Source organism: Piliocolobus tephrosceles, chromosome 2 (assembly GCF_002776525.5).
Source record: "Piliocolobus tephrosceles isolate RC106 chromosome 2, ASM277652v3, whole genome shotgun sequence".
In the NCBI taxonomy this organism is placed as follows: Eukaryota; Metazoa; Chordata; class Mammalia; order Primates; family Cercopithecidae; genus Piliocolobus; species Piliocolobus tephrosceles.
The window spans coordinates 29,846,051-29,861,392 of NC_045435.1; the positions used below are offsets into that span (position 1 = coordinate 29,846,051).

The 15,342-nt window shown below is 39.5% G+C and overlaps 1 protein-coding gene across 4 annotated transcripts in view; it reads right to left on the bottom strand.

Moving 5' to 3' along the window:
• The window catches only part of NAA50 (N-alpha-acetyltransferase 50, NatE catalytic subunit), a 29,859-nt gene extending 14,525 nt beyond the window's left edge, over positions 1-15,334 (bottom strand). Inside the window, exon 1 of one of the 4 annotated variants that reach the window (XM_023213491.1) lies at positions 14,976-15,334. In XM_023213491.1, coding sequence (XP_023069259.1) covers positions 14,976-14,983 — 8 coding nt within the window. In that variant the 5' untranslated portion in view covers positions 14,984-15,334. Of the gene's footprint in view, positions 1-2,442; positions 2,558-8,674; positions 8,707-14,975 lie in introns of those variants that run through there. The other 3 variants (XM_023213483.1, XM_023213476.1, XM_023213466.3) reach the window with 3 other exon arrangements.
• Positions 15,335-15,342: the final 8 nt, after the last annotated feature.

Genomic DNA, 15,342 nt, shown 5'->3' on the forward strand with positions numbered 1-15,342 from the left:
CAAAATTCCTTAGGTGCATCTGCAATCAATCCCCTTACCTACCCCTGAACAGCCACTAAATCTACTTTCTCTTTTTACAAATGTGTCTTTACTAGACATTTAATATAAATGGAAGCACACAAGAAAAGTGATCTTTTGCACTAGGCTTTTTTAATGTGGCATACTTTTGATGTTCACCTGTGTTTTAATACATGTCAGCAGTTTGATCTTTTTATTACTGAATAGCATTCTATTTTGATATAGTTTATACCACATTTTGTTTATTCATTCACCAGTTGATGGATATTTGGGCTGTATGTGCATCTTGGCTATTATAATGCTACTATGAATATTGCATAAAAGTCTGTGTGTGGACATATGCCTTAGTTTTCTTTTCTGGTAGATAACTAGAAGTGGGATTGCTAGGTTGTATGACAAATATGTTTAGCTTTTAAAGAAACTGCCTGTGGTAGGTACAATAATGCCCCCCACCCCCAACCAAAGGATGTACATGTCATAATCCCAGGAATCTTGAATATGTTACTTTACATGGAAGAACAGACTTTGCAGATGTGATTAAGATCTTGAGATGTGAAGATCAACCATGACTGTCCAGACAGGCCTAATATAATCATGTAAGTCCTTAATAAACAGAGGAGATATGACAATAGAATACGATTCAGACGAAAAAGATTTTAAGATGCTCTATGGCTGGCTTTGAACATGAAGGAAGAGCCAGAAGCTAAGGAATGCAGGTTGTCTATAGAAGCTGGAAGAGCCAAGGAAACGGATTCTCCTCAAGGGCCTCTAAGAGAAACACAATCCTGCTGTATTAGTATCCTAGGCTATCTTTAAAAATTACCACAAACCCAGTGGCTTGAAGCAACAAACTTACTCTCTTAGAGTACAGGAGGCTAGAAGTCCAAAATCCAGCTGTCAGCAGGGCCATGTTCTCTAAACTCTAGGAAAAAATATTTCCTTGCCCCTTCCAGCTTCAGTGGCCCCAGGCTTGGGGCAGCCTACCTCCATCTTCACATGGTCTTTGTGATGTGTCCGTTTCCTTTCCTCTTCTTATAAGGACACTATTCATTACATATAGGACCTACTCTATATCAGTATGAACTCAATTATACCTACGAAGACCCTATTTCTAACTTAGCTCACATGCTGAGGTTCCAGGTAGGTAAGAATTTTTGAAGGACACTATTTAAAATCACTCTACCTGCCAACACCTTGATTTTAGCCCAGTGAAACTCACTTCAGACATTTAACCTCTAAACTGTGGCTGTGACATTTATATTTCCATCAGTAATGTATTAGGGGTTCCAGTTTCTCTACACCTTTTATTGCCTTTCTGTTAATAGCCATTCTCTACTGGTGTGATGTGATATCTCATTGGACATATTTATCTAATGACTAATGATGTTGAGTATGTTTTCATATGGCTATTAGCAATATGTTTATTTATTTATTTTTTTTTGGTAAAATGTCTATTTAAATCTCTTGCCCATGGTGTAGCCCTGAGAATAAACCTAGAATTTTTACACTAATTTTGTACTCCTATTTTTACATTGGATTGCTTGTCTTACTGTGTCATAAGAGTTCTTTATATATTCTGGATACAAGTCCTTTATTAGACATATGATTTTGCAACTAATCTCAATTATAGCTTGCCTTTTCATTTTCTTACCATGGTATCATACTAACATAAGATGTTAGTAATATGAGAAAACGGAATTCTTTGTAGCATCTTTGCAATTTTTCTGTAAATCTAAAACTACTCAATTTTTTCTTTTTTTTAATTAGTGGAGAAACTATTAGCGTAACAGATGATAAGGCATTTCAGCCAATTGCAATTTGTGAACGTTTTTGGATTCTAATGTGAAAAAAAACATATTTTTAAAAGACATTTACAAGACAGAAAAAAACTAAGTACAAACTGGATATCAGATCATAAGATAATATAAAGTATTGTAATTGTTTAAAAAATCCTTCTCTGTTAAAGATTCACATTGAAGCCCAGGCATGGTGGCTCACGCCTGTAATCTTAGCACTTTGGGAGGCTGAGGCGGGTGGATCACCCAAGTTTGGGAGTTTGAGACCAGCCTGGCCAACATGGCGAAACCCCATTTCTACTAAAAGTACCAAAAATTAGCCGGGTGTGGTGGCACGCACCTGTAATCCCAGCTACTCAGGAGGCTGAGGCAGGAGAATCGCTTGAACCTGGGAGGTAGAGGTTGCAGTGAGCTGAGATTGCGATGCTGCACTCCAGCCCTGGTGACAGAGCAAGACTCTGTCTCCAAAAAAAAAAAAAAGAAAGAAAAAAGATTCATATTAAATATTAAAGCATTTATAGATGGAAAAGGATAATACATCTAGAGTTTCTTTTGGAAGTGCCCCAGCAAAAAGGGAAAATTATAGGTCAGGCAAAGATGAAATAAAATGGGAATTGATCCTACTTACTGTAGTTGATTGATGGGGCTCATTCTACTGTTTCATTTCATAAATGTTTAAAGATTTCCACACATCCACCATGGAATACTACACAGCCATAAAAAAGAACAAAATCACATCCTTTGCAGCAATATGGATGCAGCTGGAAGCCATTATCCTAAGTAAATTAAAGTAACAGAAAATCAAATACTGCATGTTCTCACTTGTAAGTGGGAGCTAAACACATGGTACACATGAACATAAAGATGGGAACAACAGATACTGCGAACTACAAGAAGAGGTAGAAGGGAAGGTAGGGCTAGAGGTGAAAAACTACCTGTTGGGTATCATGCTGACTACCCAGGTGACAAAATCAATTGCACACTGAACCTCAGCATCATGCAACATACCCATGTAACAAACCTGTACATGTAATCCCTGTACCTAAAAGCTGAAAAAGAATCCCTAACAAAAAATAAAATAAAATACAAACATTACTCATTATGTAAGGCACAACAAGCTGCAGTACTTTCCAGGCATGTTATTTTTGACACTAAAACTCAAAGTAGAAAGTAAATGATTCCTCATTTATTTCTTACTGTATGAACAAGTAAAAGGAGGCAAGACCTTCAAACCTTTAATACACTATGATTTCTCAATCCCCAGCTGTACAAGGCTTCAGTTTATATAGAACAGAAATTGAATGAGAGCTGAATGAGTGAGCCTTCCATTTGGGTACCAGATCACTCTTCCAAATTTCAGCAGTGTCCAGATAGTCTGTTATCATCTCTGCCTTTGGAATAAACACCTATTAATACATGTTCTGATAGTTTTTTTTTCCCCCATCAAAACTAGTGTCAACGCTTTTAAGGTATGAACGAGCAATTTTAAAAATGATTTATATGATGCAGTCTAAATGTTACCCAATGAGACTGGAGTGTTAAATAAAAACTAGGTGGTAAAGGGAAATGCAGTTAGATTTTTTAAATGAAAGAATTCTCTTTTAAAACATATTGCTTTGACAGCTATTTCCGGAAACATAACTAGTTCATAGCGTATAACCTTTGATTATGGGACTATACCAGGCTACCAAGGATGTCTGTAGTAAGAAGAAGGTCAAAGAAAAGAACATAAGAAACACTTGAATTTTAGAGGTAAAAGAACAGGAAACTACAAAGCTGTCCAAGAAACGATTTTCAAGAGAAGGGAGGAAAAAACCTGGAGAGTAGTGTTACAAAATCAAAGAATGAATCCCAAACCTGGTTATATACCAGAATCATCCTGCCAGTTAAAAATTCAGATTCTCAAATTCTACCTTGGAAGCTTTACGTTTGTAATTAAGCTTGTTATGTAAATCATCATCCAAATTTAACACCCATCTAAATTAAATTTCCCACTGCATGTGTGTAAATTCCTAAATCTGAGAAATCTGGTGAGGGAAACGGCTAAGGATGGGCACAGAGAATGGGTCATTGGAAAAACTATGCTATATGATCACAAAGGATCACAAATTGCTTACTTCTGGTAAGAATGTAATATAACATAACAATGTAGACTACCTTAATTTATCAGCAGTTTAAGACCTTTACTCTGCATATAAGACACAAATCGCCCGCCTAAGAGTTAAATCAGCCACGTGGTCACATCTATTTGACCCACAAGTTTTTTGTTTGGTTTTTGAGACAGTCTCCCTCAGAAGCCCAGGCTGGAGTGCAGTGGCATGATCTCAGCTTACTGCAACCTCCACCTCCCAGGTTCACGTGATTCTCATGCCTCAGCCTACCGAGTAGCTGGGACTACAGGCGCCCACCACCATGCCCAACTAATTTTTGCATTTTTAGTAGAGATGGGGTTTTGCCATGTTGGCCAGGCTGGTCTCAAACTGCTGGTCTCGAATTCCTGGCCTCCGAAAGTACTGGGATTACAGGCGCGAGCCACCGTGCCTGGCCTGACTCACAGTTTTTCCTTTTTGTTTCAGGTTTTTACAAGTTCAATGCTAATATTTAAATTAAACGATTTTACATAAAGTCTCAAATTGCAGCTTCTCTTGCTTTACTGATTTACTTTATCTGAGTGGTCCCTGTTGGCAGTAGAGTTTATGGCCCTACCTGTAGAAAACTGAAGACAGTTGTTATTAAATAAACTAAATTACTCTCTCAGCTCAAGTAAATTGGTGTGACATGCTACTTTTTCTTGTTTTTCAGATCCATAACAATCAAACCCCAAGGCATTCTCATACCAGAATTTTTAGACTAAGAACTGAAAGTGGGACAGTGATGTAAATAAGAAACAGCTACTGCCAAAGTGCCTACAGACAATTTACACTAAGTCCTTAAATGTGAAAAATGCAGTTACTTGTCTGCCTCTGCAGACCCCCATTGGCTATTCATTTGTGCCACAAGATTGTAATTTCATGTACGTAACTTCTGGGCTTAGAATATGCTAGTGGGAAAACTTTACCCTTGGCCTATAAATCAAGCAGTGTGACGAGATAATGCACACTAAATTTTGGCACAGCAATGTCAGATAATATGGACGCAAATGTTTTTAGCTATTTAACTTATTGCCAATTACGCTCATAATTGTAAAAACATTTAGTAGCAATATTCTGAAAGGCCACAAGATGGGGATATGACTCCACAAAAGTGGGTCTCGGTAAAAAGTTTTTTTCAGAAGGATGGTTTCACTATATTGCCCAGTGGCCTTGAACTCCTGGGCTTAAGTGATCTTCCAGTCTCAGACTCTGAGCAGCTGGGACTACAGGCACTACATCACCACACCAGGCTCAAAGTGTGACTTTTTAAGTTATATAACAAAAAGTGAAAATGAAGTATAGAGAAAGCTTAAAGCCTGTTTATACTTTAGTGAGTAGCACATAATTTCAACTGCCTGTTCATTTGTTGTCTAGAGTATTTGATCTGGACTGGATCTATTCCCCCTTCATTTTACAGATGATGAAACTAAACCTCCAAGAGACAAAGGTACCTGTAGTTATACAGACAATTATGGATAAAGCTAGAATCAAGCCTATGTCTATTAATTTCCATTGTAGCACAAGATCAGTTACACCATGTTCTGTCAAAGGAGTGATCTTTACCCCTCAAGGTCACTTTTTAAAAAAAGGGAGAGAGATCTATTGGTAAACATTTTTCTGACGTATACTGATAAAGGTTCATTTGCATAGAACTCAAAGCATCTTTTAGTCAGGATCAAATGGTCCTTTGATTTAAAAATGTCAAGGGGTTAGAAGGGAGGTAATTTTTTCTTAGCTAGCAGCGTTTCTAAACTCTTACCCTGCAGTAAATTACATGAAAGAGTGATTCCTCTGGAAAATAAAGTCCTTCAACCTGAAAGTAAGCCCATTCAAGATTTATCACACAGCTTCAACACTAACTGGGTCAGGAGGTCTTAACCTGTCACCCACTGAGATTTCTACCTCATATGAACTATATTACCGTTTCTGTCCTTACAAGGCACCTCTGCCCTGCTACAAACATTTATTTTTATACCTTAACTCTTCCATAAAGCTATAAGACTTAGGGCAGGATCTCAAATATTTCAGGGAATTACTAAATTACTTTTAGTAAGTTCCATCTCACCTATATTTTACAGCAGCGTTTCTCAATCTCAACATTGGCATTTGGGGATACATTATTCTTTGTTGTGAAGCGCCTTTCTGGCGCACTGTAGTATACTCAGCAGCATCTCTAGCTTTTACCCACCGGGTGCCAGAACTCTCCTACATCCTGTTAGGATAACCAAAAGTGTCTTCAGACATTACCAATAATTGGGAAGAGGGGGTGGTGGTTGCCCTAGTTGGCACTGTTCTAGAGGTTTGGCGCTAATTTTAAAAGTGAAAGTGGGGCTGGGCATGGTAGCTCAGGCCTGTAATCCCAGCAATTTGGGAAGCCAAAGTGGGTAGATCCCTCGAGTCCAGGAGTTCAAGACCAGCCTGGGCAACATGGCGAAATCCTGACTCTATTTCTTTGAAAAAAGTGAAGGTGGGGTGGACCAGCTCTCCAAATCGTATGCCTGCAAGTATCAGAGGTATAAAAACCTCAGTAATTATTTGGTTGGTTACTAATGCTAAATACACACATGGGTACAATCTGCTCAAGACTATAACCGAAAAAGAATCAAATTATTCTTTGGAAAATTGTTTCCACTATCATCCACATATTCAGTTAAGAAAGCTCCTTGCCAGCTTATGGCTTTTCTTTCACTGCCATCTAATATATTAATATTTTTATTTAGAAATCTCTGAATCCAAGCCATATTTCTGACTGGTTACTGATGATCTCCACAAGAATCTCAAATTCAACATATCCAAATGTGACAGCATCACTTTCCATAAGAAATTAGAACTACTCTACAATCTATGAAGAGCCCACTGTTCATCCAACAGAGAAATTTAGTTTTCTATGTATTCTTTATGTCCTATTTTAATCTCTGTTAATTCTGTTTCCCCAGATACCTACAAAATAGAACTGGCTCACAAGCTAGAATCTTTGGCCATTCCTATTCAGATTCAAGCCATTCCCTTTAAAGACAACCAAGGCTCAGAGGTTTAAACACCTTTATTAGTGACCCTACTGCTAGCTATCATTTGTGGTACATAAAACTAAAACTTGGTTGTTTTTAGTTCAGTATTTTTTTGCATTATAGTAAGTTTCCTTTAAAATAAACAACAAACAATATATACTAGAAGCAGGGGAACCCAAACATACCTTTAAATATACCCTAATTTTCTGGAAAGAGAAGTGTTTGAAATGCTCCTAAGTACAAAATATTTTCCTTGCTTACCCTTGTTTAACAAGTTCCACCTCTAAAAAAATGTTGTTGTTGTTTTTTTTTTGTTTTACACAGAGTCTCACTCAGTCGCCCAGGCTGGAGTGCAGTGGCGTGATCTTGGCTCACTGCAAGCTACGCCTCCTGGGTTCACACCATTCTCCTGTCTCGGCCTCCCGAGTAGCTGGAACTACAGGCGCCCACCACTGCGCCCGGCTAATTTTTTTGTATTTTCAGTAGAGACACGGTTTCACCGTGTTAGCCAGGATGGTCTCGAACTCCTGACCTCGTGATCCGCCCGTCTCAGCCTCCCAAAGTGCTGGGATTACAGGCGTGAGGCACTGTGCCGGGCCAAAATTTTTTATTTCAAATGACTTGGGCCCTAATGTCTCACCCCCACTCTCTAAAGAACATCATCTTTGTTTTGTAACTTGAAGTTAAGGCAATCATCATCTCAATTAATAACTGGGTAAGTTATAAAAAACCAACGTCACAAAATGACCAGTAAAAATGGTATATGTCCAAACTTCACCAAGTAATCATCAAATCTTTAAAAAAGGAAATGCCATTTATCACCTAATCAGCAAAGTAAAACTAGAGTTAAAGCAAAACGTGAATACTCAAAGACAACTTGTAAGGAAGCTATTAGTTATTTCTATCATTTAAAAATGTGTTCAATATGAACGCATCCCAAAGAAAATTTATACCATTCTTGGCTGAAATGTCAGCCACAGTATGTTTTCTTGAGGTTTTTCCAAGTGCCCTTCCCCTTCATTAGCCCTTGGAAAGAGAAGGACATTCTCATACATTGCTGACAGAATAAATTGCTACTATCTTTTTGGAGGTCAACTGGCAACAAACTTCAGAGCTTTAAAAAAGTCAGTACCTTTGATCCAAAAAATTAATTCTTAGGAAATTATCCAAAAGAAGTAATTAAGGATGTGTGTCAGGTAGTTTTATGAACAAGCATTCCCCACAGCACTACAGGGGACTGAGTTAAGAAGCCTCTGGAATTGGAGAACAAGATTTTCTCTTAAGAACAGTTTCTGACAGAGGCAGAATATAGCTTGCACTAGCTCAAGAAAGATGAATACTTCCAATTATCTCTTCCCTACCCTTTCACAGCAGACCAAGTGACTAAATGGCAACACTTTAACCAAAAACCAGAATTCCTCAAAATCCTTCACCACAGAGGTATAAACAGCCATAAACTATCTGTTGGCCCACAAGTTGAAACATTTAGAAATATCTACCATCTGGGAAGTAGATGCTAAAGGAAAAGTTCATGTTTTATACAACTTTGGCTTTTTATGGGTTTAACACAGGACTGTCCAACAGATATACAAATGACATACAAAATTTAAAAATGTTTAATATCTTGGGAAGACTTCCTTGATATAACAAAAGTTTAGTATTCACATTTACAAGGGGGAGAAATAATTTCAACATGTAGTCAAAATAAAACTTATTTTACCTTAAATTTTTTTTCATTCAAGTTTAGTATCCACATTTACAATGGGAAGAAATCATTTCAACCTGTAGTCAAAATAAAACTTATTTTACCTTAAAAAATTTTTTTATTCCAAGTCTTTAAATCCAGTTTACTACACTTACAGCATGGCCCAATTCAGCTACTCATTTTCCTTAGAAATATTTGATCTCTATTTACATTTCACTAAATCTGCAGTAGATCCACATATCTAAGTTATTTCAAACATACTTAAAAACTGACCAATAACTGTGAGTTTTCTTTTGAGACAGGGTCTCCCTCTGTTACCCAGGCTGGAGTGCAGTGGCATTATCATGCCTCACTGCAGTGCAGCCTCAATGTCCTGAGCTCAAGTGATTCTCCCATCTTGACTTCCCAAGTAGCTGGGACTATAAACACACACGGCCATACCTAGCTAATTATTATTTTTTTGTAGAGATGAGGTCTCACTATGTCATAGCCAAGCTGGTCTTCAACTCCTGGGCCAAGTGATCCTCCTGCTTTGACCTCCCAAAGTGTCGGGATTACGAGTGTGAGCCAGTACCCAGCTAAGAATCGCTTTCACACTATAAAATTTAAAATTTGGTTCTGTCATATAAGGCACATTTTTTTCTGTTTTTTAAAGGTCGCTTTTGAGACTCAATGACAAAAGGTGAACAATAATCAATTTGGTAAAACAGATTAACAGTACCCTTTAAAGCTTCTGTTTCTATGTCTACTAATGGCTTCCCCACATAGGCAATATCATCTAGACTATACTAGAGTTTTCAATGACTCCATCATAAGGACCAGTGATGGTAACAGAAGCTTTATCACTTTGAACTTCACAGATGTTATCAAACTGAGACACTGTATCTCCTTCTTTTACATAACATTAACAGTTACTTCTCTAATCCTTTCTTCAGTGTCTGAGAGTCTGAACTGAACCTGTCCACATACAGCATTAGACGTTTTCAGAAAATGATGTGGATGACTATACTTGAATGAAGGATAATCAAAGAAATACACACAATTTGGCTTCAATTACTACATGTTGGAAAACAGTGAAACAAATCAGCTGCCCAGCATTCCTGCTCCTGGTCAACACACAGACTGCAGCTATCTTACCCAGGAAATGGCAACTGTGCCACAGACTACAAGGTACATTTTAACTGTTCAGTTGCCAACTGTAGCTAGTCACGACTCTAGTAGACAGAACAATAACATTTTGCCATTAAGTTAGGCATTGAATAGACTTAAATATAACTCTCATGTTCACCACGGGAAGAATGTTTCCACTGGGTTACTACTGGTATTGTACTGGTTACTGCAGGCTTCATTTAAAAGAAAAATGAGGCCGGGCGCGGTGGCTCAAGCCTGTAATCCCAGCACTTTGGGAGGCCGAGACGGGCGGATCACGAGGTCAGGAGATCGAGACCATCCTGGCTAACACGGTGAAACCCCGTCTCTACTAAAAATACAAAAAAACTAGCCGGGCGAGGTGGCGGGCGCCTGTAGTCCCAGCTACTCTGGAGGCTGAGGCAGGAGAATGGTGTAAACCCGGGAGGTGGAGCTTGCAGTGAGCTGAGATCCGGCCACTGCACTCTGCACTCTAGCCCGGGCAACAGAGCAAGACTCCGTCTCAAAAAAAAAAAAAAAAAAAAGAAAAAAAAAAAGAAAAAAAAAGAAAAATGAAGGCCAATCATTTGAATAATTGAGAAAGAGTATCTCTTCAGATGTCACACAGCTGAAAGCCATAGGGAGTACCTGGAAGAAAAAATCAGGAGTCAAAAAGATTTCCACAGGCCAAAATGGAGGATGTGGCGAAGCAAAATTTAACAAAGATATTAGTTTGGTCTGAGCAGAGCTTTATAAGATTTAGAAAGAGATTTTAATTGACAATACAGATAATGTCCAACAACGTAAAATTAATTTGACCATAAATTGCAGTAACAGGAAATACATAATTTAGGCCGATAATAGTACCCACTCTACTGATATGTGCAGTAATATTCACATAACAGAAGTCAGGATCTTTGAAATTATGATAAACAGGGAATATATCTTGATTCAATAAGATGAGTGCTTGGACTAAGTGAGTTTTAAAAATCTTTTCCAACCCAGCAAGTATTGATTATTCTTTGTTTAGAGCTTTACTAAGAGTTGTATGCAATTTCAGGAAGAAATCACACCACTAATGGCAACACAACATGAGTCAACAATGCACACAACTGTATAGGCAGCAGTTATACTGCTAAATTACACAATGATTCTATTTACAGATAGATGCAAACACTTGATCTGATGCTTTGTTTAACTATACAACTATGGTATAGCTGTGCCATATCATTAAATACTGAAATAAACTTTATTATGATTTACTTCCCTTTTATTTTTCTTTTATTGGAGAGGACAGCACATTGATTAAAAAAAACTTATGGTGTAAACAGGTTATATTTTACATGAATTCATCTCAACACAACAAGGGCACATTACAAAGTATCTGTTAAAATTCACTATCTCAATCAACAAACCACAAATTATTTGTTTTACAGAAGGAAGGAGTATAAACTGTAGGTTTACAAAAGGTGTCAAATGCTCCATCAGCCTGACTAGCTTTTGGTTTTGCTGAAAAACAAAACAGCAATACAACCTTTAAAAAAAGTTTTTTGCTTTTTTTTTTAAGACTAGGTTTCGCTCTGTTGCCCAGGCTGAAATGTCGTGACAAGATCATGGCTCTCTGCAGCCTTGAACTCCTGGGCTCAAGTGATCCTCCTGCCTCAGCCTCCCAAGTAGCTGGAACTACAGACTTGCACCATCATGCCTGGCTGATTTTTTTTTTTTTTTTTTAGACAGAGTCTTGTTCTGTTGCCCAGGCAGGAATGCAGTGGCATGATCTTAGCTCACTACAACTTTCACTTCTCAGGTTCAGGCGATTCTCCTGCCTGACTTATTGTTTGCAGAGATGAGGTCTCACTATGCTGAGATGCTAGAAATATTCCTTCTGCCTCTTTCCCGTCCATATGCTATTAGAGGTAACCACTGTTCTGAATTCTTAAAGTTTTGTTTCTGACTGCAGAATCCTACATTTTAATTTTATTTTATTTGGTAAAATGGCTCCCTTTACTATTCCAATTAGTAATCTGCACTGTTCCATATTTATATTACTGCTACCTACTTTCCCATCTTAGTCACATATTCATATTTTGTTAAAGACATTTTTTATTAGGACTAATTTGCATCTCTTTACTACAATTGAAGGCTAAATGATTTGGTTTTATTATACTTTCCATTACACTGCCTAATTAGATTGCCGCCTCATTCATGGTTATCTGTCGCATACCTTCTTGCTTGAAATCGCCTTCCCTAGAAAAGAGGAGATAAAAATGCCACCCACAAATTCAAACTACAATGTCCCTGGTTCACAAAAACAGCCAACCTCAAAAGGAAGTAACATCTCCTAGTATATTTCAAACTTCTAGATGTGCATATAAATTACATTCAGTAGTTAATAACCAGAAATTTATCTTCTATGGAGGAAAGACATGCCAATACAATGGAAAGTCCTACTGCTACTACTAATAAAAATACTCATAGTAAAAATATGAAGAAAAACCAAGTACGTTTTAAGTTTCAATATGATAGGCAACATAGGCAACAGTGTACAATTTTAAATATTTAACTGGTTTTGTGTTGGGACTTCTGCAGTTTCCAATTTTAGATATTTCAATTTACTGTTTACTTAGCTCAATATATAACAGAACACTTAGCAAATAAAATTTCATACAAAAGCCACATAATCAGGACCACTGTTTCATTTTTACAGGTCATTCCACATTAAGAGTCAGGACTATAAAACTGACCACACTGTGCACGGTGGTACAAGTTTTGGAACTGAAGGCGCTTAACTTATTTTAAACCTATACTGTTGTAGGTTTGGTATCCAAACACAAGGTTCACACAACTCATTTGCTGAGTGTCTTAAATACAGACTTAGCACCCGAGAGTTCATTTGTTAAATTAAAGGGATTATTCCTGTGAAATCATCTTAAAGGTTTACAGTAAAGAATAAAATTCTAAGCTCCCAATCATAAGAAGTATTAAGAACTTCACAGGCATACTTACTGGCATAAAGGTACAGATTCAATAATTTTAAGTTTCCTCTAAATTCGGCCAGTTACCCATTTCTAGGGATCTGCCTTCATCAGGTTACATGTAAATATCCATTTTAAACAGAAATAATTGCTCCAGGAATATACTAATTAAAGGTAGATTGTGAATAATATGACTGTTCAGCTCCATTTCTATCGCCATGTTAGGTATCAGAAAGAGCATCACACCCTATAGAATCTGAACTAGATTGAAGATTTTGGATCGAAACATATAGAATAATTTCCTGGCATCCCCCTTTGTAAATCCATGGCAATTTCAACACTGGGAACTCTTCAGCCTCGTTTTTCTTAACAGAACATGACAAATAAGTATTGAGTGCCTGACAATGAGTACAAAAATGAGTAAGAGTCAGCAGCTATGCTCGAGAAGTGCAGTATATACCACCCTTGGTGGCTCACGCCTGTAATCCCAGCACTTTGGGAGGCAGAGGTAGGTGGATCACTTGAGCAGGAGTTTGAGACCAGCCTGGCCAACACAGTCAGACCCCTGTCTCTACAAAATATACAAAAATTAGCCAGGCATGGTGGCACGTGCCTGTGGTCCCAACAACTCGGGAGGCTAAGGAGGGAGGACTGCTTGAGCTTGGGAGGCAGAGGTTGCAGTGGGCCGAGGTCGCGCCACTGCACTCCGGCCTGGGCAATAGAGCGAGACCCTGTCTCATTAAAAAAAAGAAAAGAAGAAGTAAAATAAGTGCAGTATAGCAGAAAAACAACATTCTCCAAATATGTTGGCTTGTCATCTGAAAGAGCCGAACTTCCCAGATCATGATTCCAGTGGGGCAAATACTTCCTATACCCGTCAATTATATTTCCCCAACTGGAACTCTTTAGAACTTGATGTGAAACAATGCAGGTATTGTGAATAGTTCATGGTTCTTAAACTTTAAAGATTCTTAATACAAAACATACAATTCAACATTAGAATAAATATACAGTATTTAAAGGAAAATTAGAGTAAGGAAACATGTTACAGACCTAAGACCAAATTAAACTTTCTTCGAATCTCTTCAGGAACCTCAAACACCGATACAGAGAGATATTATTTAGGTCCTTGTTTGGGGATGTATGAGATTACGGTGAAAGTGACTTTTATTTCATTCTCAAAAGGGCTGTTGAAGAGTTGGAATGACTTCCTTAACTTAAAACATAGTTACGATTTCTTAATCGATTTACAGAAACAACAAACTAAGGCATCGCAGAGAGCTTTTTAACGTTTATGAGCTTCATTTCTTTGAGGGTAAAGACAAGTTCCAAAACGGCTTATTGATGCAATGCTTCGGAAAAATGTTATGTAATTAATATATTAAAACTATACAACTTAATGGTAAGGAGACATTTCATAAAAATTTAAACAGTCGGTCCAAAATAATTCCTGATTTTACCTAAGAGGCAAACGATGAAAGACCAAACATTAACTTTGCCAATCACCTGAAAGGAGCAGCGTGGTAAAACTACCCAGGACCGCATCAGCACTCAGGGGCAATAGTGAACTACTGAAGCAATAGCTCCACCTACTGACCCACCCTATACTTCCTTAAACATGCTGGCACCCCAAGTCTACAGTGATCGCGCTCTCTCCCCCTCCTCCACTCGCTGTGACCCAACCCAAATCTAGTTGAGTCACTAGCTCTTAATACTCATCCCCGTGCTCTTTATTCCAATTTCTTCTTCCTCCAGAAGGTTCTGCACAGCTCCCAAGCGTGAATAAAACTGAAAGGTGTCAAACACCGCAGTTCCAGAGTTGAGTCTGGAGGTGGAAGACAACCAAACCACTCCACCTGGAGCGGCGGGCCGGCGGGGCTCAGCGGTCCGCTCCCGGGAAGGAGGCCCCGGGCGCCTCACAATAGCCTTTCCATGTTGCCCCACTCAGCCACTTCTCTCCACTCAACCCACAATCGTCCTCCGAACCGAAACCCTGAAGCCACCGGGTCTTGCCTCCGCTGGCCCTTCAGCCCGCCAACAGCCCAAGCCTCGCCTCCGCCCCCTCCGGGAGCCGATGAAACTGAGAAGGCGAGAAATCCCCCTCCGCCGGTCTTCGCCCTGAATCTCTCCACGCCTTCGCGGCTCTCCCCCTCTACGTGGGCCCGGGCCCTTCTACCCCGCCGGCCGGGCCCTGCCCGGCTGCCCTTCCTCACCCTTTCATCTTCCCCGCCTGCTGAGGCCGTCGTTACCACCGATATCAACGCCGTCGTAGTCGCCGCCCTCAGGTCTCCGCGCCCTCAGCTCGGGCCACTCAACCCCGCAAGCCGGCCTCCTAGCCTGGGCAGGGAGCTGGGCGAGCAACGAAGGCCGCGAGAGTCGAGTGAGGGCTTGAGTCTGGTGGGGGCGGGAGTGTCTCCCGCCGCCGTGCTGGTGCCGCCGCTACTCCACACGTGCACTCGGGTCTCTCAGCTCCCTCCCGCCGCTGCCGCCAGCCAGACCCGCTACCGCGCTGTGACCTTTCACCCCGCCCCTCGCGCGCCGGCGCGTCAGCCGCCTCGCGCGCAGCCGCACTGCTCGCCT